This window comes from Mus musculus, chromosome 13 (genome assembly GCF_000001635.26).
Source record: "Mus musculus strain C57BL/6J chromosome 13, GRCm38.p6 C57BL/6J".
Classification (NCBI taxonomy): domain Eukaryota; kingdom Metazoa; phylum Chordata; class Mammalia; order Rodentia; family Muridae; genus Mus; species Mus musculus.
Window position 1 is genome coordinate 47,082,032 of NC_000079.6, and position 27,452 is coordinate 47,109,483.

Genomic DNA, 27,452 nt, shown 5'->3' on the forward strand with positions numbered 1-27,452 from the left:
CTTGGTTTTTTTGAGACAAGGTTTCATATGCCTGGAGTTTAGACTAGGCTACCTGGGCAGAAAACATATCCTAGGGAGCCATCTTCTTAAGCGTTGAGTACATAGGGGTGCCACTATACCAAGCTGCATTGAGTTGAGGATCAAATGTAGTTCCGTACTTATCAGTGAGAGGGGTAGCAGCATTTGTTACCTGGACGCAAGCTCTTTGGAAACTAGCTATCTCTTCTGCATCTGGGCTTCCTCTACTCAAGCCTTAAAGGCTGAAATTCTTCGAGGAATCTTAGCATAGATTTGCCTTTTGTTAGCTCCCATCCTCCCTCCCAACATCAAGGCAGCTCTATCTCAAGTCTAATACCTGCAGTCATTTTATATATATAAATAAACTTGGAATTACAGTCGTCATATCAGAAAGTTAGGTTTTGTTGTTTACAAAAGTACATCTTAAAGAACCAGCTGTACAAGTGGGGCATAGTGGCCACTTGCCATTGGCGTGCTTTTAGAAATGGCAGTTTTAGGCTATGATAGGATTCACAGCCCTTTCTTGCGTTCTCTGGGTAGTTATTCTCATGATGTTCTAAACACCATTTCTAAGGCTTGTGTGATGGATCCACTTCTTCTGGATGTTCTAGGCAGTATTTACATATGAACTACAGTACTAAATACAGTTCTTGGCATGTTGTAAAAGAAGAGAATCTGATAAGCATAACAAAAAGCAGCAGAGACTCAAGGGCGATCTCGAACACACAAATCTTTTCTCAGGTTGGACCAGAAAAAGTCAACCTTTTGGTGTCATCTAAATTCTCAATACACAATCTGAAAGGATTCTTCTTTTCCTTCCCACAGGCAACAAACAGGCATTTCCCACAAACTGTTACTGGGGCATATTTAAGTGGTGTACGAGAAGCAAGCAAGATTGCAGCCTTTTAAAAAGAACTTGTATGGACCTAACGTTCTGTATCCCAAATGGAAGTTTGAAGCCAAGTTAAACTTCAGTTCTGCAAGAGAGGGGACTCTGTGACTCTATAGTAAAATTGAAATGTTTCTGGTGATAGGAAAATGTAAACCCATTTCACTCTTCTGCAACCACTGACCCTCAAAACCCTTCCAGGCACTTATCTTTTATTGCATTTTTCCATCTGTCCTGTGGGTTTCAGAAGGTGACACAGTAGATCATGAAGGCCTTGGTTCTGGATGGGATGCCCCTCAGGTTGGACATTCTGGTTGGCAGATTACTTTTCATATAATGTGAAACCAGGTAATCCAGCAGGCGTCACTAGCAAACTTGAGAAAGCCGTGTGCTTTTCTGTGACAATTTATCAGTACCTTTACCAATGAGCCTTAATATTTTTACACAGTTCCAATTTTGGGCTTTCCTTAAAATTTACAATTCTTTTTTGATACGGATTTTGACGTGATGCTTCTAGGCTATTTTATACTACCTAAATTTCTTTTCATTTTCAAAACTTAGATTCGGGCATATTTTGATATTTTAGACCTGTACAACACTCATCAGCAACACAAGACTCAACCTCTTAACAGTGAATACATATGTGTGCAAACATCTCAATGGATACAGGATGTTTTCAAACTACAAAACCATTTTTGAGTGGGCAGCACACTTGAAATTTAGCAAAAATCTTGTTAAACTTGAAAGCCCCTCTTTATTTTTAAAGTTGAATTTTACAGTGTCTAATATTTTACATAGTTGTGAGTTTCCCATAGGCAGGTCCACTGGAAAACTGCACGAAGTCTCAATCATCTTAGTACATACACAGGACATTACTTTATAAGCCATATGTTAAAAGTCTGAACGTGGCAAAACTTACTCTTCCACTGAAAAGACTGTTTAATAAGCATGGGTTTTCAGGGTCTTTGGGATGCCTATTCTGCCAAGAAACTTCAGTTGATAGACTAGAAATATACTTTTGTTTTAAAAAGTCTTTAAACAATTCTTCTTTGAATTATATTGGTCTGCTTTTAAAAGGGAGCTACAAAGGACTTTACAGACACTTTTTGAAATATTAGGTATTTCTGAAATTCAAATTTAGCTTAAGAAAAGATCTTATACAAAGAATGTACAGTGAAGTGTACTTTAGACAGTCTAGATACACTCTTCTCCCCTGTCAAAGTACAATATAAAGCCAATGGCAACATATTTAAAAGTTCATTATTCACTGTACTTAGAGGTTATTTGTTGAGACTCATTGGTACTGATAAGGGAAGTATTCTGCTTTCAAGTGTAAGTAATTAAAATGTTTAGCATGTGTGAAACGGTAAGTGCACAATGTTAAATGGCCCTTCTAAGTCAGTTAGTTTCTAGGCACTTGAGCTTTGTGTGCTATTTCAAGTATAAGTGAGTAATTTTCTCCCACTGAGTGACATACTTAGTTTCATATTTGTTCTAAAGGAACTATGGTACTTTGAGTTATGTTCTCCAATCTCTGAGACTTTTGTTAATGAGCACAAGTATACTTTGATTTAATAACTACATATCATGAATAATTGGTTATGTAAAACTGCTTAATAAGTAGACTTTTGCAAATACCCGTAATAAATGGTCATAGCATCACTGTGTCAACCTCCTTTCCAGTCCTTTAAGCTTCTTGGTCATAAGCATTTGCTACCCTATTTCCTTAATAGTAAGTGGTCAGCATACAAAACTAGTTCTGTGTCAAAATGGTCAGTTATTGTCATAGGATAGAGTAGGAGAGAAATAACACTTAAGCAGACAAAGATTAAATACAAGACACTTAAAACATTGATTTATTCTTTATTGTGAAGATTTATGACAAATTGCTTAAAGGCCAACATTTTTAGTCCCCACTTAATTGCTTGTTCCTCACTTTAAGCATATTGAAGTCAAGTATGTGAAAATACCTGTTAATGCTCAAATCTGATCTGTGATGGGAAGATTAAACACTCAGCTGGTACATCTAGTGTCACTTTATCAGGCAGCATATTATAAATCAGAAATAGGTTTTTAGGACAGTCAAAATTTAAGGGGCAGTCCATGTTTCATCACTTTAAAAATCAAACAGCCTTGATTCTGTAATACTTCAATATTAATGTATGGTTTTTGATAAATACTTTCAGAGATACCTATGTTGTCCACACCAACTCTGGTTACACTTGATGCTTTTAATCATAATTATGAAGGTAACCAGGTTTCCTGTATCTAATATATTTATATGGTCAACAGTTTACTACTGTCAGTTCACTTATATATAAATCCATGTGTGCTCACGCCTTCCCAGTTTTTGAAGCTGTGATGTGTTTATCCTCATTATAAAATTTCTATGACACTTAGAGTTAACACAACCACATTGATGACACTTTGAGGGCAAAGCAGAACTGGACAGTCCTCAGTGCCATCACCACTGAACTCTGCGCTGTCACTGCTGCCTGGATGAACACTGACATTTAGTTACAAGTTTAAAGACACAAGAGTTTAAAAAATTGATTTGCACAAAAGAAATAAAAAAATTATATACAACAAATTGGTTTTTAAAAATACAAAAATAACATCTGTCACTTCTGTCATGCCAACAACTTGACGTATATACACATGCAGAAAAGGTTCCGACTCGGTCATCTGAACAGCTGTGCCCTATGATGAACAGACTGCCGCTATGTTTTCACACTGACAGAAGGCGTATTCAAAATATTTTGTATACTAAATACTGCAATAGTCTTTGCACATATAAATGCTGGTTATAATAGTTTTTGCTTTGATTAAAAGTAATGTCTTAAGCAAGCTAACATTAAGTTCACTAAAATTCACAATAGTTCAGGAATCTGTGACCTTACAATAAAGAAACCCAAAATGTACAACTATAAAAAGCAAGGAACGATTACTGCCATGCAAGATTTAAACTGAAAACTACAAGAAAATACAATTTAAAACAAGCTCAAATATGTTAACACGCAAAAGAGTCAGCAGCAAGTTCTACCAACAATAGCCTTAAAAAAGAATACATTCTCTTTGCTGGTATAAAATCAGATCTTCAAATCTGAGAACAAGCCATCTGTCCGCTTCTCAAGAAATTAGCTGCAATGAAAAAGAAAACTGCTTTACCACAAACAACACCAAATATGCATATATCATAAAATCTTATTTGCAACATATTAAAGTCAACCAGAAATCAGGAAGTATCAATATGAAACAGACCTTGTGCCTTGGTTTGAAGCTAGTGAGTACCTCAAAGATACAAAGCTACCATGTGTACTATGAACCTATCTTACTCTATGTTCAAACTTAACTGTATTTCCTCATCCATATTAACTCTGAGATGTCAAATGTGATTTTTCACAGATATGAATACTCAAGAAAATGTAATATTTGATAAACCTTTAGTTTCTATGCCAAGTGATCATATAGGAAAGAAATATTTACCTCTTTTACAGTTGTTTTAATGAAATCTTTCCTCTCAGTCAAATCATAAGCAGGATAATTTTCATATACCTAAAAACATAAAAGCATATTTAAAAGTCCACAATACTGTCTTTAAATTAAAAGTAAACTTTGCCATGAGTTACATGTAGATTCTAAGTGTTCTCTGGCTCACCATAGACTTGTATCTGCAAATGAGACTTTATACTGTATTCAAAGCAATAAAGTCACCTGACATTCTTAGTGCTTTACAGTAGCAAAATAATACTATGAGTGGCTAAGAGCACTGACTACTCTTCAGAAGGTCTTGAGTTCAAATCCCAGCAACCACATGGTGGCTCACAACCATCTGTAACGAGATCTGATGCCCTCTTCTGGTGTGTCTGAAGACAGCTACAGTGTATTATATAATAAATAAATCTTTTAAAAAAACAACAACAAAAACTATGGTTGGGTACTGTAAGAAATTTAAAAGTGGGTCTTTAATCTGACCAGTTCCAAATAATCAAGACAGAGACTGTATTTTTATTAAACAAGCTTTATGGCATGATAACTGAGCAGGTAAGCCATTCTAATCCTTTAGCTACTTCCCAGCCAAAATTATTAGATTGACCTGGAGCTCTCTGCTCCGTGTATCTTAAGAGTCCCTCACCTCATGCTGTATCCTCTCTTCTCCTCTCTCTACCCCCATCCCTTGCTAGAATCAGAAATCTAGCCTTATTTTTTTTTTTACCAATGCTCAGCTTTTATTGACAAATCACGAGAATAAATGGGAGCAAAGTTTACACAGCATTAAGAAAGCAGATACTTAGAATACTCATTACAATGCCATATCCAGATTGCAACCAGACATATGGGGGGGGGGCAGAGAAATCAGCATTTGAATATATAGGTAATCTTTACACAGGATACACTAACATGACACAGTTGGAGGTCACCACTGCATGAGATACTGTATTAAAGGGTCTCAGCATTAGAAATATTGAGAGCCACTGCGGTAGAAAAAAGGTGATGTTCTTGGAACTCAGTGAATAATTCTACATGCTTTGCCACAGCCTGTCAAGACTTGCCCACCCCTGTTCCCAGGTAGGGGAAGGTGCCAGACTCCTTCAAAGGGTTCGTTCTAACAGTTTGCAATGCTCTGCATTTACCCCTCTACCACACTGAATGGCAGGCATATTTAAAGACAGGTAACGACTTCTCTGCTTTATCTCTTAACACTTACCTACTCACAGCTTGGTATAGTAAGGCTCAATGAATGTCTAATCAATTATAAATAAAAGCATAGAATATAATTATGTTTAAGCTAATACAAGCTAACAATGTGTCACTAAGTTTCCACACCAGGAAAATGTCTGTGTTATAAAGCCTAACAGTGTGATTTTATTCACTCTATTCATAAAACTGTCTAAGACAGATGTTTGACTCGTTTATGATCGCCACAGTTCCAGTATCCACAAGAGAGCCTGGAAACAGTTCAATCAATAGTCTGCAAGTAAATACACAAGAAGATGTAGTAATAGTTTCAAATTAAAGAATAGGTTAAAAAACAAACCTTTGAAGCCAAAGGAGAACACACACACACATACACACGCCCAGTTACCTCTTTGCAAATCTGCTTCATTGTGACTTCTTCCAAGTTAGCATCAGCCAGTAATTTCTTCACTGTTTCCTTTAGCTCTTCATCTGTAGGTGGCTTTTTCAATTTTTTAATTAAGGGTTCATCATCAGAACTGTCTTCAGATTCAGACTCTAAAAGTTAGGATACTGGGTGTGATTTTTTTTTCCTTTTTATGAATAACAAGGTGTAAGATGGAAGAGTTTTTAAGTTTTCAAAAGAGCATAAGGCCAACTATAAATCATGTTTAGTTTTAAAATTTTTTGACCTTAAGATTGCAAAGAAAGCATGCACTGAAATTTTTTTTAGCTTTGAAAACCAGCATGCTACTATCCCCCAATGTTCTCTGAAGTTTATTATCTCATACATCCACTTGAAGCATGCACATGCATGCATATGCTGCACGCTGACAGTTGCTGTCATCATTTCTAATGTACCTTTTTTGGAACTTTTTTGATTCTTCTTGGTGGTACTGCTGTCTGCCTTCTTAACATTAGCACTCTTCACAGATTTTTTACTTTTAGCAGTAGCTTTCTGTTTTGCTTTTTCTTTTTTAGATGTCTTTTTTGGTGGTTGCTAGAAAGGAAAGCAAAGCAAAGCATGAGTCACTACTATCCCTCCCCTTCTTTTCTCACAGAAAACCTAGCTATCTCAGCTTAAGCATTACTAATTATCAACTGCTGAGAAGAATTGTACCCCAAAGCTATTTCAATGTATTTCTTTACACACATGTCATCTATATTATTCCACTTAATTGAGGGTGAAAGATAACTCAAAATATAAATACTATTTACTATATCCTACTGTCTTCCCTAACTAGAATCCAAGCTACAGGAAGACAAAGTTTTATCCCTTGTGATCACTGATAAATCCTCACTTCTAAAAGAGCGCTTAGTATACAGTAGTTCAGTAAAAATTTGTGAATATGTGAGGAAACGGGTACAGCATTTTGTTCACAATCACATTAATACAAGCAAAGATTCAAGTACAGATCTGAATCCAAAACATGTGCTCTTAAATACCAATCCACAGATGAGTCACAAAAGCTAAGTGCTGGACATTTGCACAAGTTACAGCATCCAACTTATAGCCTTTAAGCACTCTGAAACTAAGAAGTATTAATTATTCATTTAATTAACATTCCCAAAGCAAAGTATTCAACATAACAAAAACAAAAAACAAAAAACCTAAGGCCGGGCACTTGGAGGTATGTTATACCTAACCTGACTTAAAACTTTTTTAAAGGTGTTCAAATCTGTTCTTTAGATCAATTTCTTTCAAAAGCTAGGTGGATTCAGACTATATGCAAGTGGAACTGGTTCCTTTTTTGTTGCACACAAACCTAAACTCGCCTTGTACTAACTTGGTAATATTTTGTTGGCTAGGTACTAGCAGATCTATCTTGGTTGGCTACTAACAGTACTTAAGAGAATGACTAAGTATTGGAACTTTACCAAGCCCAGCACGAATGACTTATTAGATTTCCCATGACTAACTTAAACTAAGTTTTAAGCTGCAGTGTGCTCTTTAAAGGGAATAAAGGCTCAGCTGTTGTAGCAATACACTTAAGACAAAGAATAAAATATTCACTATCATATTCAGTTCAAGCTAAAACATCTGGACTTGTAAGTATAAGAAACTAAGCTACACTACCTACAATGCTGTGAAAACTGAGCAACAAACAACACATTTCACTGCTACTCAATCCTATTACATCAGGGAATTAAAACATTTCCAGGGCCATATACGATGTATTTAAACCTACTTATTGGTACAAGCTAATGTTTTTATAAGTTTAAACATCTGTGTTCATAAGAGGGTAGGGAAGGAAATGAAGCCATTTTTAGAAAAGTTTGCTTCTGGACAAACATATACATCTTTCTATATTTAACAACCATCTTCTAGAAAGGATTAACATTCCACAACTTTTAATAAAAGCCTACTGTTGACTAACAGATTTTTTAACAGTGCAATCATACCACACAAGCAGTATAAAGACAAACCATAGTTCACAGTGTAAGGTCTTGATTTGAGGTAATGTGCTGACTCTGAAACCCCAGCCTCAGTTTACCTCCAGGTCCTACTTTCCCCACTTACCCAATAAAGGAACCAATCTGTCTTTATGGGATAAATGTACAACTGTGTGAAAATACTTCTTTAAACTCCCGACCTCTGGAAGAGCAGTCAGTGTTCTTAACCACTGAGCCATCTTTCCAGCCCATGAAAATACTTTTAATGATGTCTTATGCCATACAGGAAACTGTATTATCCACCATTGCTACCAAGTGCTTCCTTTTGTGATTAAGAAACTTTTTCATTATGCATACTAATTTCTAAAATTTGATGCTGTAGTCTTTAAAAGCAAGGTGGCTAATACAGAATGGAAATTATTAAGGTAACACTTTGCTGATCATGATACATCATCACACTTACTTCGTCACTTTATGTATGGTAGATATGACTTGGCTCACAAACTATCTTCATTCCTATAAGTTTATCCTGGGTTTCACTTATTTTCAGTAACCAGTTGTAAACTTTTCTGTGACACACTGATTTAGACTTGATGACTTGGGAAATACTGAAAACTGAACAGTAAACCAACCAACAAGCTCACACTTAAGTGGTACAATTTGGGGCATAGTAAAATAGACAGTGATCTTGTTTTTAGCTCTACACATGTTAAGAAGCACTTCACCTACCCTGAAGATGTAGTTACAGGTAACTGGAAAAGATGAGCATTTAGAATACCTCAGTGTTGAGAAGGAAAGGACAGTTTCAGAAGTTAAGGCAAATACAGATCATTGGTATTTGGTGGTAAACCCAACCGACCGACCAGCCAGCCAGCCAGCCAATCAATGGGACATCCGAGAAAGCAAGTTAATCATGTCATTTTAATTTTCTACTAATTCAATCCTTAGGAAAACCTTAATACTCTAAGGCCAGCTTAACCATAACACCTTAAACATCTCACGACGTTAGCAATTTGATTGGTGAGATTTGATTACTTCACATTCCCACACCTGGCCTGCAGGTCATGCATCCCAACAAGCTCTTAGAAGACAGTGAATAAAAGCACGAGCTTCCAGTCACACTTTGTTTTAAATGCCAACTTTGATGCTAAGTTTGTACTCTCAATCAGATCACTTACATTGCCAGTCCTCTTTCCTGTCAGTAAAAATGAAGATAAGAACAGACCTGTTTGCCAGGTTGTGGTGGTGCACAACTTTAATCGCAGCACTAAGGAGGCAGAGGCAGACAGATCTCTTCAAGTTCAAGGCCATCCAAGTCTACAAATCGAGTTCCAGGACTATGACACAGAGAAACCCTGTCTCAAAAAAACAAAACAAAACAAAACAAAAACCAACCAACCAATAAAAGCTCACAACAACAAAAATGGCCCATTTTGTTGATCTTACCACTTTAAAATTTCATAAAAATCTTTTATAAGCATTGTAGCTATATTATCTATACAATTACTGAGGATAAACTATAAGAAAGGCAGTGCAACTATATATACACACATACATGCTGTTTATGAAAGTGTCCCCATGTCTGTTTCTATACACTACACTGCAGGCTTATGAGAAGATTTGATCTACCTGGAATAGATTCTGACTGCCCTTACTACCCTCTACTGGCCGCACGCAAGCAAGCAAGCAAGCAAGCAAGCAAACAAACAAACAAACAAACAAGCAAGCAAGCAAGCTTTTTGGTTTATAGTGTACAGTGACCACTTTTCTTATATTCATCTCTGTCCTTTTTTTGAAGGACCTGGTCCATGTATTCTATAAACTAGGAAGTAGTAGAAAGTTCAAGAGGGAAAGAAAAATGCATTTTCATAACATTGCTTCCACACAATCTCATGAGCTCAAAACAAAGATTAAAACAAATTCCTTAACTCATCATAAATGAGGATATGCAGTAAAAAATGAGCCAACACTCTACAGCTACTGAGAAATGTGTCCTGTATTAATTTTTGGAGGAATAAAAACCACCTACCTATGTGTTCCTTTAAGATAAGGCTAAAACTATAAAACTAAATTACAGTTACAAACTAAGTAGTATATCACAGCTAATTTGCTATATGCTGAATATAGATATTTTCCTATTCTAGAAAGCATTACTAGTAACAGATATGTATTGGCTCTTTTATCCCTTAAGTTATATTTGATTACACCTTTTTGCCTCCTAATACGTGGTCAACCCTCTCTCTAAAATATACAAGGAAACATATGGCTAAAGACGGTTAATGTTTTAATCTCTACTACAGAGCGTAGAACTAGTGCTTCTAATTGCTACATGATACTTGAGATTTAAAATCTTCTGCCACTTTGTTAGTCATCTTACTAAGCCACAAAGTCTTTTATTAGTAAAACTTAGCAAAGCCTCCTGATTTGTAACATCATCATCTTGTGGTATAAATTACATGTATAGATTGTATATCTGAGAAAGAGGAAAAGAGAAAACACCATTGCATCAAGCCATCAAGAGTACTCCTGTAATCCTTGACACTAGGGAGGCTAAGGCAGTTGGCTAGAAGTTCAAGGCCAGCAAGAAAGGTACAAACACTTAAAAAAAGATCACAATAATTCCTAAACTATATAAACAAAGGTGTACCTCTTAATTCTTAAGAATTAATGAAGTTTAAGATGTGAAAGAGTCTCAATAGATATATTTGCTATTTAACCAAACAGATTCTGAGACTGGGTCATTTACAAAATGAATGTGGAAAAAAAATCAGTAAGTTTCAGAGGGGAAAAAAAAAAGCTAGTTTCCAAAGTATAACTTACTTTGAAAGGGGTGTGTGTGTGTGTGTGTGTGTGTATGTGTGTGTCCGTCCTAGAAGACCAGAACAGGGCATCGGATTCCCTGGAGTAAGAGTTAAGTATTAGGATTTGAACTTCAGTCCTCCAGAGGAGCAGCAAATGCCCTTAATGGCTCAACCATCACTCCAACCCAAAGATGTAAGATTAATAACATAAATTTTCAAAAATTTGGAGGCTTTTCCACGTAGAATTGAGAAATGGCACAAACACTTTTGGCCAAAAACCCAAAAATCTTTTGAGAACAAGGCTTACCTATCTGTTATAGGCAGCAGGGCTCTTGAAGAAGGGTCACCAAAAAAGATGCCTGTCACAGAGCCAGAATTCTGTCCTCACAGCAGAAAGGTTGTACTGAATGAACGAACAGATGAGCAAAATAAAAAATAAAAATAAAAATTAGCTTAAATACAGGATTTTTCTAACAAGTTGGTAGAGAAAAACCAAAATGCCAAGAGAAAAGAAAAGTGTAATTCCAGTTATAATTCATAAAGAAGATGAGATGTAAATGGATTTTATCAGGTGACCTATCAACTTTGATTTCTGACAAAAGATTTAAATAGATTATCCAGTTTTTTAATTACTACTGTTCAAATAACAAAGTCTCTTAGTTTCTAAAAGTATTATTATTATATTATTATTAGTTTCTCAAGACAGGGTTTCTCCGTGTAGTTATGGCTGTCCTGGAACTCATCTCTGTAGACCAGGCTGTCCTCAAACTCGGAGATCTGACTGCCTCTGCCTCCTGAGATTAAAGGCATACACTAACACCTCTCAACTAAAAGCATTATTAAGGAATAGAAAAATATGTATGCCCACAGTCTTACTATCAAACAACTCACTCAACAGAAGACAGTTAACAAACTTTGTAACTGTAGGCTTCTGCTTTGCACATGGCAACGAGCAGCATCCTACTTTTGATTTGTCCTTTTCCGAAGAAGGCAGGAAAGGGAACAGCTCCCCGCCCCAAAGTCAATCACCCCAGATTCAGTGCAGCAGCCAGTATAAGTTAGGCACTGCTGGGCTGTGGTGGCAAGCACCTTTAATCCCAGGACATGGGAGGCAGAAGCAAGCAAATCCAGGCCATCCTAGTTTACAGAGCAAATTCCAAGACAGCCAGGGCCACATGCAGAGAAACTCTGTTTTGAAAAGCCAAAAAAAATGAGCTGGAGAGATGACTCAGAAGTTAAGAGCACTGACTGCTCTTCCAGAGGTCCTGAATTCAATTCCCAGCAACCACATGGTGGTTCAAAGCCATCTGTAATGGGATCTGATGCTCTCTTCTGGTGTGTCTGAAGAAATGTACTCATACACAAAATAATTAAAAAAAAAAAAGGCCAAAAAATAAAATCAAATGGAAACAATAAGAGAAGAAACAAAGAGAAGCGCTAGCTTGGGATCTGAACAGCCTCATATATAGAGAGAGAGCCCTCTGGGGAAGTGGCCTTCCAAGGGCAATATGGCAAACACCTGCCTGTTGCCTTATTCTTCCTTGTCTGTAACAAGAATAAAATATCTAGATATAAAGCCATTACCCTGATTAACTTGGTTAGGACAAAGAGAAATCAAGACGACCTGAACTGGAAACTGCTTCTCTCCTGGGTAGTGTTTCCTGCCAGATGAAGGTCTGAAGCCTTGCAAGAGAAACCTGCATCGCCGCTCTTACTCTGCTAGACAACTCATGTGCATGACAATATTGTGTCATCAGGCAAGCAATGCAACTAATATAATGGTGGCAAGACTCTTTTCCAGATGAACCAGTCTGTGGTTATCTGAGGCCCACAACATAGGAAGGAATACACACCCGGTAGTATAAAAACCTGGTCGAGAAGAGGCTATGGCTGAGAAGGGCCTGAGCCCACAGGAGGAACATATTTACCTACTAGAATATGTAGCCAAACTACATCCTAAGTACATGTGTTTATGCCCAGATTACTGCAGCTCTCAGCCCAGGGCAGAAAAGCTGTTTTTCTGTTTGTTTTGTTTTTTTAAAAAATACAGGGTAACAATTAATACAGAGTCCTATGTGGTCAAAGCACAGACAGTGGTAAGCACTCACCCTTAAATGGGACATCTTTATCAACTCCCACCCAAAGCCCAGGAAATAGTACAGAAGCGAACAGAATGAATTCAAGAACTGGAGGATGGGGACAACTGTCATGAAACATGGCCATCCAGACAAGACCCTGCCCCTCAACCATGAACGCACAGCAGCTATGAACACCTTCACAAGATTGGCTCTCCAAATTTTCATCATGGATAGAGGCGACAATAAAGCTCACCCATGCCTTCCTCAGGAGTAATGACTATTAACGGTTGCTGGTGGAAGTGCTATAATAAACTAGATGAGAAGGGGGGAAAACCCTATCTATAGACTCTATTATTGGAATTTTATCTCATAAGGCCTGTCAGGACAAACCGTGCTGTGGAAAAATCCCCCTAACAGCTTTTATATGGGCTGATTTGATGTACTTAATGTCTACAGAGCACTGTCTTCTTTTGTCCTCCATGGATTTCCACCATTTGGCCTGTTTCTCTTTATGTCACTAGAGAAAGTAAAACTCTGTAAATGAACTAAAGTTTATATATGCCCATAAAATATCATGCTAGACTTTATCTTGGCAACAAGACTGAATTTTGAATGGTACTTGGAATAAAATACCTTCTTAAAGATTTTGTTGTATGTGGGGCTTTAAGATGGGGTTTCTCTGTGTAGTTCTGGCTGTCTTGGAACTCATTCTGTAGACCAGGATGGCCTGTCTCATGAATGCTGGGATTAAAGGCATATGCCACCATACATGGCTAAGGGCTCTAATAGTAATAATATCAACTAATGCAGAATATATGTTGCTAGGGACTCTAAATTCATTTAATATGACTCCATGAGGTTGCTTCCAATTTCCTAATAGGATACTGAGTACAGAGATTAAATAATTTAGTCATATATAACAAAGTCACACACACACACACACACACAGAGTAAAAAACCAGGGAGAACAGGCACTTGAGCCCAGTTTCCATATCTCATGCTTTGTTTCATGGGAAAAAAAAAACCTCTATAACAACTTTTATAATTTAATTTTTCATGATTTGCCTTTAAAGTTTAGTAAGTAATGAAGAGCACATGGTAAATGAGGAAAAAGCTGAGCAAAGAAAATAGTTTAAAATCATAGGGGTTAATGAGACATCTCATACCACGTAAGCATTGGCTCAAATTTAACTCACATAAAAACAGGCACAGTGATGCAATACCTACAGATTCAATCCTAGGAGATAGAGAATTTAAAACCCCCAGGGCCTGCTGGCCAACCAACCTAACTAGTTGGTATGGCCTGGGTTCCAATGAGAGGCCTGTCTCAAATCAGGTGGATGGAGGCAGGGTATAGTAAATTCAAGGCTAGTGTGGTCTATAGTGAGATCCAGGCTAGTCAGTGAAAGGGGCTGGGGGTGGGGATGAGAGCAGTCGCTTGAGGGTTGCTCTCTGGCACAATCTGTTACAATTATTTATATAAATATAAACAAATGTTTTCCTCTCAGGTATTCAGATTACTCATCTTCCCTCTATACCAATACATTAAAAATTTAGTAAAGTGGAGAGACACCTTAGTGGTTAAGAGCACTTGCCATTCTTTTAGAAGGCCCAGTTTAATTCCCAGAACTCATGCCAGATAGCTCAAAACCATCCATAACTCTAGCTCCAGAGGATAAGACTCTCTCTTTTGGCCTTAGAAAGCATTGTACTCATACATACACACACACACACACACACACACACGCACATGCATATGAATAAAAATGTATGAAGTACTTGCAAGATATGTTTTAAAAAAAGTTCTCACATTATAAAAACTCATACTTAGTTTGACAGACACCTTTAAAAATCTGACACTAGGAGTTAGAAAGATGACTGAGCTGTTCTTCCGAGGAATCTGGTTTCAATTACCAGCACCCACATGATAGCTCATAACCATATTACTCAACTCTTGTTCTAATGGCCTCTGCAGGCAGACATATCTCAGGTCAAACATATACACTAACATATTCATATACAACAAGTTTACCATGTCTTTTAAAGAAAAGGTTTTATTTTTAATTATAGGTATGCATATTTGTCTGTAAAAATGTGTAGTTCCCTGCAGAAACCAGAAGTGGGTATTATAAGCTCTAGAGCTGGAATTACAGACAGTTCAACTTGGGTACCAGGAATTCTGGTCTTTTGAAAGGGCAGTATAAGCTCATAAACCACTGAGCCACCCTCCCAGTTTCCTTATTTCCCATAATCCTTCCAATTCTGTGGTGTTCAGGAGATGAAAAGCATCCTCTCTACTATACAAGGGACACCTATTATTGTCTATACAAGGGACATCTATTATTGTCTATACAAGGGACATCTATTATTGTTTAGAGACTTTTTTGGATATCACAATTATGTGGTTGCTTCCCACAAGAAGGAAGTAAGACTACAATGTCAATCCAGGATTAAATAAGCCTAGATACTTCTATATACATTTATAAAATAAGTCTAATCTCTGAAGAAAACAAATCAACAAAACACACAAATCACCATCAACAACAGGAATTCACCTCCTGTACCTCCCTTCCCAGACTTTGACTGAAAATAGAGCAAAAGCTAAATTCCTTAAATGACAGTTTTCCTCCCACCTAGTATGCACTCTGGAAGCATTTTACAAATAAAAAATGTTCTATTTCTAAATGACATAAACTTCAAATGCTATTGCATTCATTAAATAATTCCCAAAAGGTTGGGGAGAAAATGACAACCTTTAACATTTTACTTTTTGCACCAAGTCAATTATAAAATATTAATATATTAAGAAAAAACAACAAACCCTTAAGAATGTGCTCCCATAGGCTGGAGATGGCTCAGTGGTTAAGAGTACTGGCTACTCATCCAAGAGATCCAAATTCAATTCTTAGCACCCACATGGTGGGTGGGACTCAGTCATAGATAACTCCAGCTTCAGGGGACCCTGATGCCCCTTCCGGTCTCTGTAGGCACCAGAAATGCATGTGGTGCACAGACGCACGTGCAGAATCCGATCCTCTGCTGCTTCCTTTCCCATTCCCCACCCTATACGGTGAGAGCTAGCTCAAGGCCCACTTCAAATTCAGATTACAAACTCAACCGTTCTTAAACTGTTAAATGTTTAATGGGAAGATATAAGCCTACTCAATTATTTATATATTTTCACAATTAAAAAAATAACCAAACTATTTACTTGTTTATAAAACAAAATAGCTTCTGATTGAAAACAACAGCTTAAAACACTTTACCTCCTCTTCACTTTCTTTCTCTTCATCTTCCGAAGACTCTTCCTTATTTTTCTTCTCATCTTCATCACTACTAGACTCATCTGACAGAATTTCAGGGCATTTAGTTTGCTTTGACTTCCTTGTTGTTCCAGAACTGTTCCGTTCCTTTTTACTACCTTTGCTGGAAGATTTTTTGGATTTTGGTAATGGCTGCAGTATATAAAAATTCATTGACAGCAACATCAATCAGGGTATTTCTAAGTCAATCAAATCAACTCCTTTTGATAACTATTGTTCAACTCAAACTCTGTTGGACAGTATCTACAGGCTTGCAGAAGCCACCTTTAAATGTGTCAGGCTGCATCTCCAATGCTCTCGGCTGTACCGTGAAGGCCCGGCAAGACCGTCTGCACAGGACTAGAACTCACTGTAATGAGGTCAGCTATGGTTACATGTGACCAAGAAAATATCTGAAATCAAATTTAATTTATCCCACTTTTTAAGAACTAAAGATGCCAGCCAGGGCTATACAGAGAAACCCTGTCTCGGAAAACCCAAAAACAAAACAAAACAAAACAGAACAAAAAAACAAAACAAAACAAAACAACAAAAGAACTAAAGATGCCATTACAAGGAGCTCCTTGCTTTAAAGGTCCATGAATCAAAGGAGTGGGAGGACCCACACACAGAGAAAATAAAGCTTAACCAGCAATTATTTATACAAATTTTTAAATGAACTGTACCACCTCTCTCAAATAATGCCAATTTCTCAATGATACCTACCATTCTGTATGCAATAAATGTTGAGTATGTTAATTACGAAATAAGTAACTTGCTATATTCTGCCCTCAGTTAAACTATATGAATGTCTAATTATATGAGGAAAATGATTTGATTAGCCTATGAATTTCTTTTAAATGCTTTCTTAGGGGTATTGGCAGCAAAACTCTAAATTTTAAAAACTAGGTAACAGCCCTACATTAACTATTTCTTCAACCTATTTCCCTTAGTCCAAGGCCTTTCCCGACAGAAACCCACTTGTATCTTATCTTATGTGACATTTAGGTATGCTATTTGATTTATATTATAAAAATACTGCAGTTCTGTCAATGGAAGACATATTTTAAGTGCAGATGTTGTCATTGGTGAGAGAAAGAGAGGAAAGGCTGTTGATAACCAGCTCGTTGGAAGGTAAAGAGTGGCCCTTACTTTGCCAGAAGGCTTTGGATGCATTAAGAAGTTCAAGATCCTCTTCACGAGTTCGCTGTTCACGCCTGACCTCTCTAAATCAAGAACCTCACAGATGCTCTTTAACATGGCATTTCGAAACCTGAAACAGGAAGCAGGGAACAAGGTGACTACACAGGAATTGTAAATATTCCTCCTCATGCTAGAGAGACAAGAGCCAACAAAAGTGATTTGCTTTGCTTACATAGCAGTTACAAGTATTGTTCTGTAGCTTTAATCAACCCGACCACAGTATACAACCATTAGAAAATGAAGAATATTTACCAACAGTCTAAATAAACGCACTAGAAAATTATATGTTTCTAATACTACATTCATGGGTTTGAAAACTGTTTGGGTTAGTGATTCAGCATTACAATATTTCATTTTTATTATTTAAATTCTTATCTATGGCATTTAATAAAACGTTCTAAGAGTCTGTCACCTTGCTAGCACATATGGAAAATTTCTCATCGGGTTACTTTCAAAGCAAGTTTAAAACATTAAGAAACAAACAGTAATTGCAGGAAACGGAAATATATTTCACTATTTCCTTCGGACCTTATCAAGTCTGAACTCTGAGTGAGTACTTGTATCTTCTAGGAAATGAAGATTTAAAGGCTCTCAATAATTATAACAGTCAATATTTACCAGAACAGAAAAAACAACCCCCAAGCTAATGCCAAGAAAAACCTGTCAAACCCTGACAGCGAAATTAGTTAGCAATCTACTAGAAAATGAGCAGGTCCTCATCTTAATAAATGTAAGCTTACAGCGCATTAGTCAAACACAGTAGTTACAAAAGTAACTTACTTTTTCAACATTTCTTCCTTCTTTTTATACTGGGTACTGCCTTTTTCGAATGGAAAGCCACTGAACTGACCCACGTTCTTCTTCAACGAGGACACCTGAAAATGTTTATTGTTAATGCTACTATCCAGTAATGTATAAGAAAAAAAGTCAAAGACAGAGTCTTCATTTTCAGATCCATCTTCCAAGTTAAAATATTGATTTAGTCAACAAAAGTGTATTTACTACTAACATGTTAATATTACGAAAATCCTACAAACTGAATTTTTTGAACAGTCTGAATCTGAATGTATTTTCACCTAGGAATATTTACCATAATTGTTCTTAAGGTAAACGTAGAAAGTTACTAGTCAATGACTATTTTTTTGAAAAGTAAAGTAAGTATTCTAAAAAGTGAATGCCGTTTACTAGTTATGAAACAAGTGTAAATTAGATTGTTGTGCAGACTGAGGTTAGTGTGAGTGAAAATAAACTAGACCATGCTTCAGACATCCTCTCTCTACCTTTTTTATACACATACAACCCAAAGCACATTTTTTTTTCAAACATAATTATATGGCCTGGCAAGATGGCTGCCTGTTCTTCCAACACCTACATGGTGGCTGACTCAGCACATCTGTAACACCAGCCCAAGGGGTCTAATACTGTCGCAGGCACACAATGAGCAGACAGATATATATGCGTGCAAAACACCCACAGAGATGAACAACCCCTTTCATTTCAAATACAGTTACATGTAGTAGGATATAATAACTATAATTTGGCAAAAATTTGCCACTTTCTTTTATGGGTATTTGGTTAAAATAAGATATAATTACAAGGAACAATGCCAGAACATTGAAAAACAAATTAATTCTAATATCATTAAAAGTCACTACAGAGCCGGGTGTGGTGGCCAAGCCTTTGATCCCAGCACTTGGGAGGCAGAGGCAGGTGGATTTCTGAGTTTAAGGCCAGCCTGGTCTACAAAGTTAGTTCCAGGACAGCCAGGGTTATACAGAGAAACCCTGTCTCAAAAAAAACAAATCAAACCAAACCAAACCAAACCAAACCAAACCAAAAGTCACTACAGACTGTATATATAATTTAGATTTTTCAGTTTGGAGCAAATTTCATTTCCTTTTTTGTTTTGGTGGTAGTGCTGTTGGAGACTCAGCTCAGGGCCTTGGGTATTACAGAGCAATCTATCTCTGAACTATTCCTCTAGACCCAGTTAGGAGGAAAAGCAAAAGAGCCATAGACATTACCAGCTATGTTTACCATGGTATGTCCTTACCATGTACCCCATGGCCTTAACAAATGTGTGTCTCAAATTTACTCACTAGTATAGTATAGAAATTGAACTAGCTAATCATTAAAGTCTTACAGAATGAAAATTACAGCTCTAAGGTGAAGCATCTTAATATATTAAGGATCAAAAAACATTGTAGAGATGTTTATCAAATGTCTTACTGTGCCCGGCCTGTTGTAAAGCAGTTTGTGTAGATTTCTAAGTTCATCTGGTTTTTTCTTACTCAGAAAGAAATGTATCCTTTCAATTTCACAAAGTTTCTGACCCTTCCCTGAAAAGCAAAATATCACAATTAAATACCCAGGCCTTAATAACATCTACAAAGTTAATTTAATGAAAATTACCCCCACCACATAATTTGGATAACTTTGTGCTAACAGGGAAAATTAAAATTATGCCAAAAATATATCCTACTTCCTAAACACTAAGTAGACTGCTAGTATCAAGTATTTGTTGGCTAGTCACTTTTGCCTAATTGAGCATTTTTCCCATAAAAGCAATATGCACTCACCTTGTGTCACTGTAAATGGCTCTCTCTGTAAGGAAGACACTTGCATCGTCAGTCTCTCTACTTTCTTCTTCTCTCTCTTGCCTTCCACGATAAGACTCTTTTCTAGAAATTAATAATTCTTACATATCAAAAAGCTAAAATAATGCCAACTTTATAAACAGGTTAGGAAGATCTCTTGAACTCAGCACTTTACTTCCTCCTGAGCTAGTTTTGAGAAGTGAATGAAACACCGTGAAAGCTTTTATTTTTTTAAGAGTAACATTTTACTCGTTTGTGGAACACCTAATCTAAAATATCAGAAATTTCCATCTAATTACAATTATCACTATTAAGATTAGTCATTTGACTTGTGAAAAAAAATCATCTAGTTTCTCATTTATTTCTTTCTCATACATAAAAGAATTAATCTATATGTATATAAACTGTAATAAGATAATTAGTATTTCAAACTCATTTTATTTTGTCCTGAGTCTCTGAACAATTCTAAATGTTCATACAAACATGTAATAAGTTATTTAAGCTAAGCAGTCATCCTACTGTGCTATAAACACTGGAGCATGCTTCTACTGTATTTTGGTACCTGTTTTAAGATAGCTGGCTAAACATTACTTTGTAGTTTGATAACAATGTTCATAATGTCCGTAAGTCAGTCTGAGAAAGTTAAGTACCCTTTAATCCAGTCTTCTAAGAAAACCCCAGGAAATATGTGGTATATAAAGCTTAAAACATTGTTATATTTAAATAACCACTTACTTCTTGGTTGAAATCTAGTCAAATACAAAATTTATTTTGTGGAGGTCCTCTCATTCATTCAAATGAATACCTACTGTGTCCAAATTGTACCAAATACTCATTGTTTTGAAAATTCAACTAGGAAAATAAAAACCATACATAGTGTAAAATATCTTTAAGAAAGATATATATAAGGGATAAGGATATAGCTCAATGATAAACGTCTGAAATGTTCAAGTCCCTAGATTCAATCCTCAGTTTTGAAGAGAAAAAGATAATAGATATAAAATGTGTGAGACTGGCTGGCTAGACTCCTGAGCATGTAAGGTGCTTGCTGTCCAGTCTGGTGATCTAAGTCCAATACCCTGGGGTCTAAGCCCAGAATGAATATGGTGGAAAAGAAATGACTCCAAGATCTCTTCTGACCTCCATATGCACCACTCCTAGCCACACACAAGACACAGAATGCTTTGTGAGGGACTGGAGACATGGCTCGGTGGTTAAGAGCACTTACTGCTCTTTCAGAGGACCAGTGTTTAGCCACTGAGCACATGGCAGCTTACAACCCTCTCTGACTCCAGGCACCTTCTGGCCTCCAAGGATACCGGACCATGGTGGTGTACACACATACATGCAAGCAAAACACTCATATATAGAAAATAAAAAGAAAGCTTAAAAACAAAATTTTTGTGAGTTGAAGGGGGATTATTATTTGGGGAGGAAAAAGAATCAAAACATTAGTGTAGGCTTTCCAAGATAGGTCAGGTTTGGGGGATATAAAGATTTGTGGAGAATAAATGGAGAAAGACAGCACTGAGTGGAACAGCTCCTATAGTCACCCGACTGCCTCTTAGTACCAAGTCATTCACTTGCTCTGGATCAGATCTACAAATTAGTTCTCAGAAGCCCAACCTGGAGCAGAGCTTTCAAATGACTGCACCCCACTGTAACCTTGACAGCTCCTCTATGTCCTACAGGAACCCAAACAACACATCCAAAAGACCTCAGCATCACTGCCAAGCATGCAGGCTTGGTTTTCTACAGAACAGCAGCAGCATCCAAACACTATAGAGGAAAGGCGAAGTCACAGCTCGGCCTCTCATCTCCCCCAACTCACTTCCAATTCTCGCCTCACTTCACAGACCAGTAATTTCACTGACCCCACACCTCTCTGTCATCATACTGAAGGTAAGTATTCTGGGACAAGTAGAATAGAAACTTGCCGTTCCAGTTACCTGGAATGTCCCTAAAGAGAAAACTGAGTAAGAAGGAACCAGATTAAAACTGTGAAGGACTAAACCTACAAATAGCACTTTTAAAAACACAACCAACTTATTCAGCTAGAATGAAATCCAGGATCTTCTAAAGCACTCAATGACAGCCTCCCCAGACACTACTGTTTGGGCCTTTTATACAGAATGTCTCACTTTCTTTCTGCCCAAGAAAACTCACCACCTCTAGAACTCTAGTATCACAACTTTGCCCCACTAGGAAGAAAAACAAACAAAAACACACACACACACACACAAATCCTGTAAAAGTGTTAAAGTCTTAGTTATACTGATAGTGCAGTCAACTTTCAGTCATTATTGTTAGCATTCTTTCTAGGCTCCGCCCAACAGTTACCTAGCAACAGCCAGGTAGGCCTGGCTGGCTATAAAAGGGTCTATTTGTACTCTCTTAACTCTCTGCCCCCTTTCACTTTCTCCCCTTCCCCTCTCTCTCCACGTGTTCCTGGCTGCTCTCTCTCCTCCCCTGCCCCAAATAAACTGTTCTACACTACACTTATCTATGGCTGGTACCTCAGGGAGGAGGGATGCCTTAGCACACACTGCCATCATACCATGCTCTAAAACACCACATCATTGACTTTATAGAACACACCAATTATAAATAATCTAAAAGCAATTTAAACAATTCTTATTAAGATTTATAATTAAAGCCAAGGTTGTACTTAAATGACACGCTCCCATAAGGTCTTAGAGCACATACCACTTCAAATAATAAGTATGCCTTGTCCTCTTAACCTAGATGGTATTTATAAAAAAAAAAAAGAAGAAAGAAAAGAAAGAAAAGAAAAGAAATGACAGTTTGGGAAGAGCACTTTAACCTTTAGGCCTGCTCCCAAGTCTGGCTGAGCTGTGGCCATCTGCACCATTAAGCTAGATTGTGAAGCTGTGCCTTGGATTTTCCAATAGCTGAGCCTGTCGGGTAGACTGATGCATGCACTCTGACTGACACAATGCTTCTTCGCCCCGCTCTGCCTCTACTCAAATGAGGCTTCTTACCACCCTCCTTGGGTCAGAATCAGTCCCCAAAACCGAGAGAGCTGCGGGCTCCCGTTCTAACTTTCAGTTCAGTTTTCTCATTTTTAAACTACTTTCTCCAACAGCAACAACTTTCACGGCAAAGAAAAGCACTCCCACAAGAACCCTTATGGGGGAGGGGCGGGGGAGGGAATCAGCAGCTACACACAGCCGAGAATATGGAAATGAAAACATTTCCAGGATTTGCAAGAATGCCTTGCAGTGTTGTTTCGTTACGGAACCTCGGGGTAACTTCAAAAAGCGGATCTCAGACTTACAAACTCCCTAAACGAACGACGAAGTGTTCTGAAGGCGCATCGGGAAAAGGCTCTTGCTACACTTGCACCGAAACCTTGGCAAATACTCAAAAAAAAAAAAAAAAATCCAGATTCTCTGCCACTGATTGTTAGCATTCGCGTGAAATCCACCACTCCGACTTGACGCCTCTAAGCGTTAAAATGCAAGATAACTGTTTCCCAAAAGGAGCGAGGGAAGGGGAAACTTTTGATGTGGGAAAAAAAAAAATCCACCCGTGAGGGATGCGTATCCCTGCCCACCCACCTTTTTCTTCCTCCTCGTCCTCTTCATCATCGTCTTCGTCATCCTCCTCCTCCTCCTCACTCTCTTCCCTGGGACCCGGCATCTCGGGTTCCTTCTCGGATGAGGGCGGCACGGGGGCGTCCTCTCCCTCCGCAGCGGGGGCCGCCGCCGCCGACATGCTGGGGGCCTGCGGGCGGGGAGGAAGCCGCACGCTTCGGTTCTCTCGCTCGCGCGGGCATGGAGCGTGCCGAGCGCCCAGCGTCAGCTCCCCTCCAAGTCGCCTACCCTGGGTCTGTCACTCGGCCCGCCTCCCCGGGGATGCCCGAGGCGGGAAACCGCACCGCCCTCTCAGCCGCCCGCGCGCGCTCCCGCCCGGCCTGCGCCGCCCCGGGCCGGCTCGGGCCCGGCCAGTGTGGCCCAGGCGAGCCGAGCCTTGCGAGTCCCCTCCCCCGCGGCGGGCCTCAGTGCTTCTGGCCGCGTCCCCTCCCCGCTGCCCCGGCGCCTCCCCGCCGCCGTCCTCACCGCGGGTGCGCACGAGAAGGCCGCCGCTGTGTAGAAGTCGCGCGGGGCCGAGGTCCTCGCGCCGCGCGCTCGCTCTCTCTCGCGCTCTCTCTCTCCCCGCTCCTCAGAATCAACAAGATTTTCAAAATGGCGGTTCGGGAAGCAGAGCGGGAAGGCGCCGGCCAATCAGCGCGCGGCGCTGGGAGTTGGCGCGCGCGGGAGGGCGGGCGGGAGGCGGGGCGGCGGCGTCTCTCGCGGGCTGCCCGGGCGGGGTCTCGGGGGGTCTGCGGTCCGCGGGAGGACCCGGGTCGCGGCGTCCGGCGGGTGGCTGGGTGGGTGCACGGGGTGGCGGGCGGGCGCGAGCCGGGGCCTCCGCGCTGAACGGTTGGACGCTAGGGGGCCTGCGAGCTTCCAGCCTCCCGATCCCGGGAGAAAAATGACCGGCCGTCCTGGGCCGCGGAGCCGGGGAGCGTCTGGAGGTGACGAAGTTGAGGGATCCGCCGAAGTCTTTCTCGACTCGACTTCACGCGGCGATCACCCCGCGGACGGGGTTGATTCGGAGCCACCACGTTTGTTTCCGAGGGGTCGTTCGAGATGAAGGCTTCCAAATGAGACCTACTTGCGAGGCTTCCCGTCGCCGGTACGCTGCACCGTGACAGGGACCCACCACGTTAAGTGCTCACACCACCAGCGACATAAATAGGTTTCAAACCGGTGAATGTTAGACAGATTCACCCTCTTCCTTTCTCTAGCCCCCTTGGTCTCCCCTATAATGCAGATACGGTATTTGTCCAGCCACACTCTCCTGTCAAGAATTCTAGGCAAGCCCTCTGATACCTTTTAGAGTCCACAGTTTAAAAGCAACATTTCCTTACGTGCTCTCCTATGTGATTGTCTTCATTTTTTCCCTACCCTGAGAATAATCTCCCTCCCTCCCTTTTTTTTATCCAGTCAACCTGGTGGAAATATGATTGGTTTCATTTGCCATAATAGTCTCCAAGTTGAGGGACAAAAGTTAGACTTTATTTTCTTCTGTGCCCCTTTTGTAAACATACGCAAAGTCCTGCTATTTTTGCTTTCAGATCTTAAGCCATCTCCCATTCTACTGATTCTGCTCACCTTTCTTTGTTTTTTAGTTTGGGTTGCAACAGAGCCCTTTCCAAGGGCTACTCTCTCTGCCTTTTCCCACTAATCACACCTCAGCCAAAGCTATTTTATTTAGTTTGATCTTCTGCTTATAAGCCTCAGATGGTCCCATCATAACTTGGAATAACCTCCAAATTTCCATATCACAACGTGTAAGATGCTACTTAACTGGCTGCTGACCCTCTGTCTGATGGCTCCCTGACACAGTTGGCCTGTCAGTCACACATGCCTTCCCTCATGTTCCTGCACATGGCTGTCATTCACACTATCTAGGATTTACTCTTCCACTGCCAGGGCTGCTCCTTCCTATTGTCATCAATGAACTCGGTCCTTCCCATCACTTATCTCTGGTCAAGTATTTCTCTTACCTCCAGGCCATCACTGTTTTGATACCATTCTCATCCGTTCCTTTATAAGTACCGAATCCTCTGTCCATCATAACAGGCCTGCCATCTTGAAGACGAGACTGTAGTTGAGACATTAAGCAAAAATACATAGATTGTGTGGTAGTGATGCAGCAGTCACAGGGGGATCTGGAGTACCAGCAGGGGGGCTTTCCTTTTAAAAGGTCAGTGATTAAAGGAATGAGAGCGGAGAGAGACATGGTATGCTCTAAAGGATTATCTAAGCTGGGCAGTGGTGGCGCACACCTTTAATCCCAGCACGTGGGAGGCAGAAGCAGGTGGATTTCTGAATTTGAGGCCAGCCTGGTCTACAGAGTGAGTTCCAGGACAGCCAGGACTACACAGAAAAACTCTGTCTCGAAAAGCCAAAACAAAACAAAAAAACAAAACCAAAAGGATTATCTACATTACTGGACATGGGAAATAAGGGATAAGAGGATGAGAGTGAAGAGACGACATATTGGGAGAAGGAAGATTTTAGAGATGTTAGGATTGAGATTTATGATCACCAAAGTGAAAATTACAAATAAGCTGTCTTAGGGTTTTACAGCTGAGAACAGACACCATGACCTAAGGCAAGTCTTACAAGGACAATAATTGAGGCTGGCTCACAGGTTCATAGGTTCAGTCCATTATCATCAAGGTGGGAGCATGGCAGCATCCAGGCAGGCATGGTGCAGGAGGAGCTGAGAGTTCAGATGAGAGTACATCTTCATCTGAAGGCTTCTAGTGGAAGATTGGCTTCCAGGCAGCTAGGATGAGGGTCTTCAAGCCCATACCCAGTGACACCCATATTCAACAAGGCCACACCTAATAGTACCACCCCCTGGGCCAAACATATATAAGCCATAACATAGGCAGATGGACATGAATGTCTAGAGTTTAGAGGAAGAAGCAAGCAGGAGCTCACAATACAAACTTAGCCACTGTCAACATGTGGTTGGCATACAGAGCCCCAGCACTGAATGATGTCACTTATAGGATGAACAAAGGTAGCGATAGAAATTAAGTAGCAAGGAGAGATAGTCTCAAGACTGAACCTCTGAATACTACAGGCTTATGAGTTCAAAAGAGGAAGGCAAGCCAGCTAAGAAGCTGTAGATCAACAGTAGCCAGTGGTAGAGGAGAATCAGAGCTGTGTCCCAGAAGCCAAATGACTTCTTCACTAATAGTGCCTTCCAAAGAGTGTGACCAACTGGGGGAGATGTGAATGAAGAATTGAGCATTGAGTAGAACCGTATTCTCCATGACTGGAAAGAACTGCCTCTGTTAGGTAGTAGGTGTGAAGGTGCTAGGAGTGGGGCTAAAAGGTGAATTCAGACCCTCTCCAGGAATTTGGCTTTACATTGAGTATAAGAAAGCAATAGTTCAAAGGGACCCTCCTTTTGAAGGAAGAAGATATTACTGTTTTATGATGGCAGTGACTTGGGAAATCAAAAAAAGGAAGGGAGGGACAGCAGCTGGAACCACTGTATCGGGCTTGTCAGGTTGGGCTCTCTATGAGCAGAGGCAGAAACAGAATTTAGAGCACTAAATATTTTTTTAAAGGGGTCAAGACCTGTGAGAGGAAGAAGGACGCAAGCAGAGGAGGAATGAAGCTGGTCCCACAGTCCGTCAGCCAGCCCTGGCGCTGTGGAGTGAGCACTGCTCTTCAGAGGTCCCGAGTGAGTGCCTGCCTGCAAAGTGTATGCAAAGTCTTTGCATACAGGCTGCCCCAGGAAGGGCATCATTTTGGGGTGGGTCAGGAGGGGGGGATGACAACAACTTTGACACATTCTGAAGGAGGTGACAGATGGAGGCCATCTACTGACCACTGCTGTACAGCTGTACAGCTGGGGAAGGATCTAAGTGGCACCACCCCAACCCTGCCCATGGGAGATAA

At 39.6% G+C, this 27,452-nt stretch overlaps 2 protein-coding genes across 12 annotated transcripts in view; one reads left to right on the forward strand and one right to left on the reverse strand.

Annotated features, from left to right (window-relative positions):
• Kdm1b (lysine (K)-specific demethylase 1B) overlaps positions 1 to 3,248 on the forward strand; it is a 41,907-nt gene extending 38,659 nt beyond the window's left edge. For 9 of the 10 annotated variants that reach the window (XR_003950446.1, XR_001780773.2, XM_006516915.3 and 6 more), the window contains one exon: positions 844 to 2,578. Coding sequence is in view for 8 of the 10 variants with exons in the window: in XM_006516915.3 (XP_006516978.1) it covers positions 844 to 927 (84 nt within the window). In the remaining 2 variants the exon portion in view is untranslated. Of the gene's footprint in view, positions 1 to 843 lie in introns of all 10 variants that reach the window. The other variant, NM_172262.3, reaches the window with a different exon arrangement.
• On the reverse strand, positions 2,736 to 25,499 carry Dek (DEK proto-oncogene (DNA binding)). Of its 2 annotated transcripts, XR_382230.3 has the most exons (12): positions 24,042 to 25,499; positions 23,541 to 23,706; positions 19,942 to 20,043; positions 19,592 to 19,701; positions 18,143 to 18,237; positions 17,312 to 17,432; positions 16,124 to 16,312; positions 11,087 to 11,182; positions 6,446 to 6,584; positions 5,994 to 6,142; positions 4,394 to 4,462; positions 2,751 to 4,048 (listed from the first exon to the last, which is right to left on the reverse strand). XR_382230.3 is itself a non-coding variant. In NM_025900.2 (11 exons), exons 2-11 carry the CDS (start codon positions 23,695 to 23,697, stop codon positions 4,037 to 4,039), a joined length of 1,143 nt encoding a protein of 380 aa, NP_080176.2. In that variant the 5' UTR covers positions 23,698 to 23,706; positions 24,042 to 24,190; the 3' UTR covers positions 2,736 to 4,036. The 2 variants fall into 2 exon arrangements, 1 of the variants encoding a protein (NP_080176.2); NM_025900.2 differs by lacking the exon at positions 11,087 to 11,182 and having other exon boundaries at positions 2,736 to 4,048; positions 24,042 to 24,190.
• Between the last annotated feature and the right edge of the window lie 1,953 nt (positions 25,500 to 27,452).

What these genes read in the sequence shown, in the direction of transcription:
- Dek (NM_025900.2), bottom strand. Translation starts at nt 23,697, where the DNA reads ATGTCGGCGGCGGCGGCCCCCGCTGCGGAGGGAGAGGACGCCCCCGTG. An exon ending in GCCATTTACAGTGACACAAG is followed by an intron (nt 19,702 to 19,941) that starts GTGAGTGCATAT and finishes TTTGCTTTTCAG; the next exon opens with GGAAGGGTCAGAAACTTTGT. An exon ending in AAGGAAGAAATGTTGAAAAA is followed by an intron (nt 17,433 to 18,142) that starts GTAAGTTACTTT and finishes TTCCTGTTTCAG; the next exon opens with GTTTCGAAATGCCATGTTAA.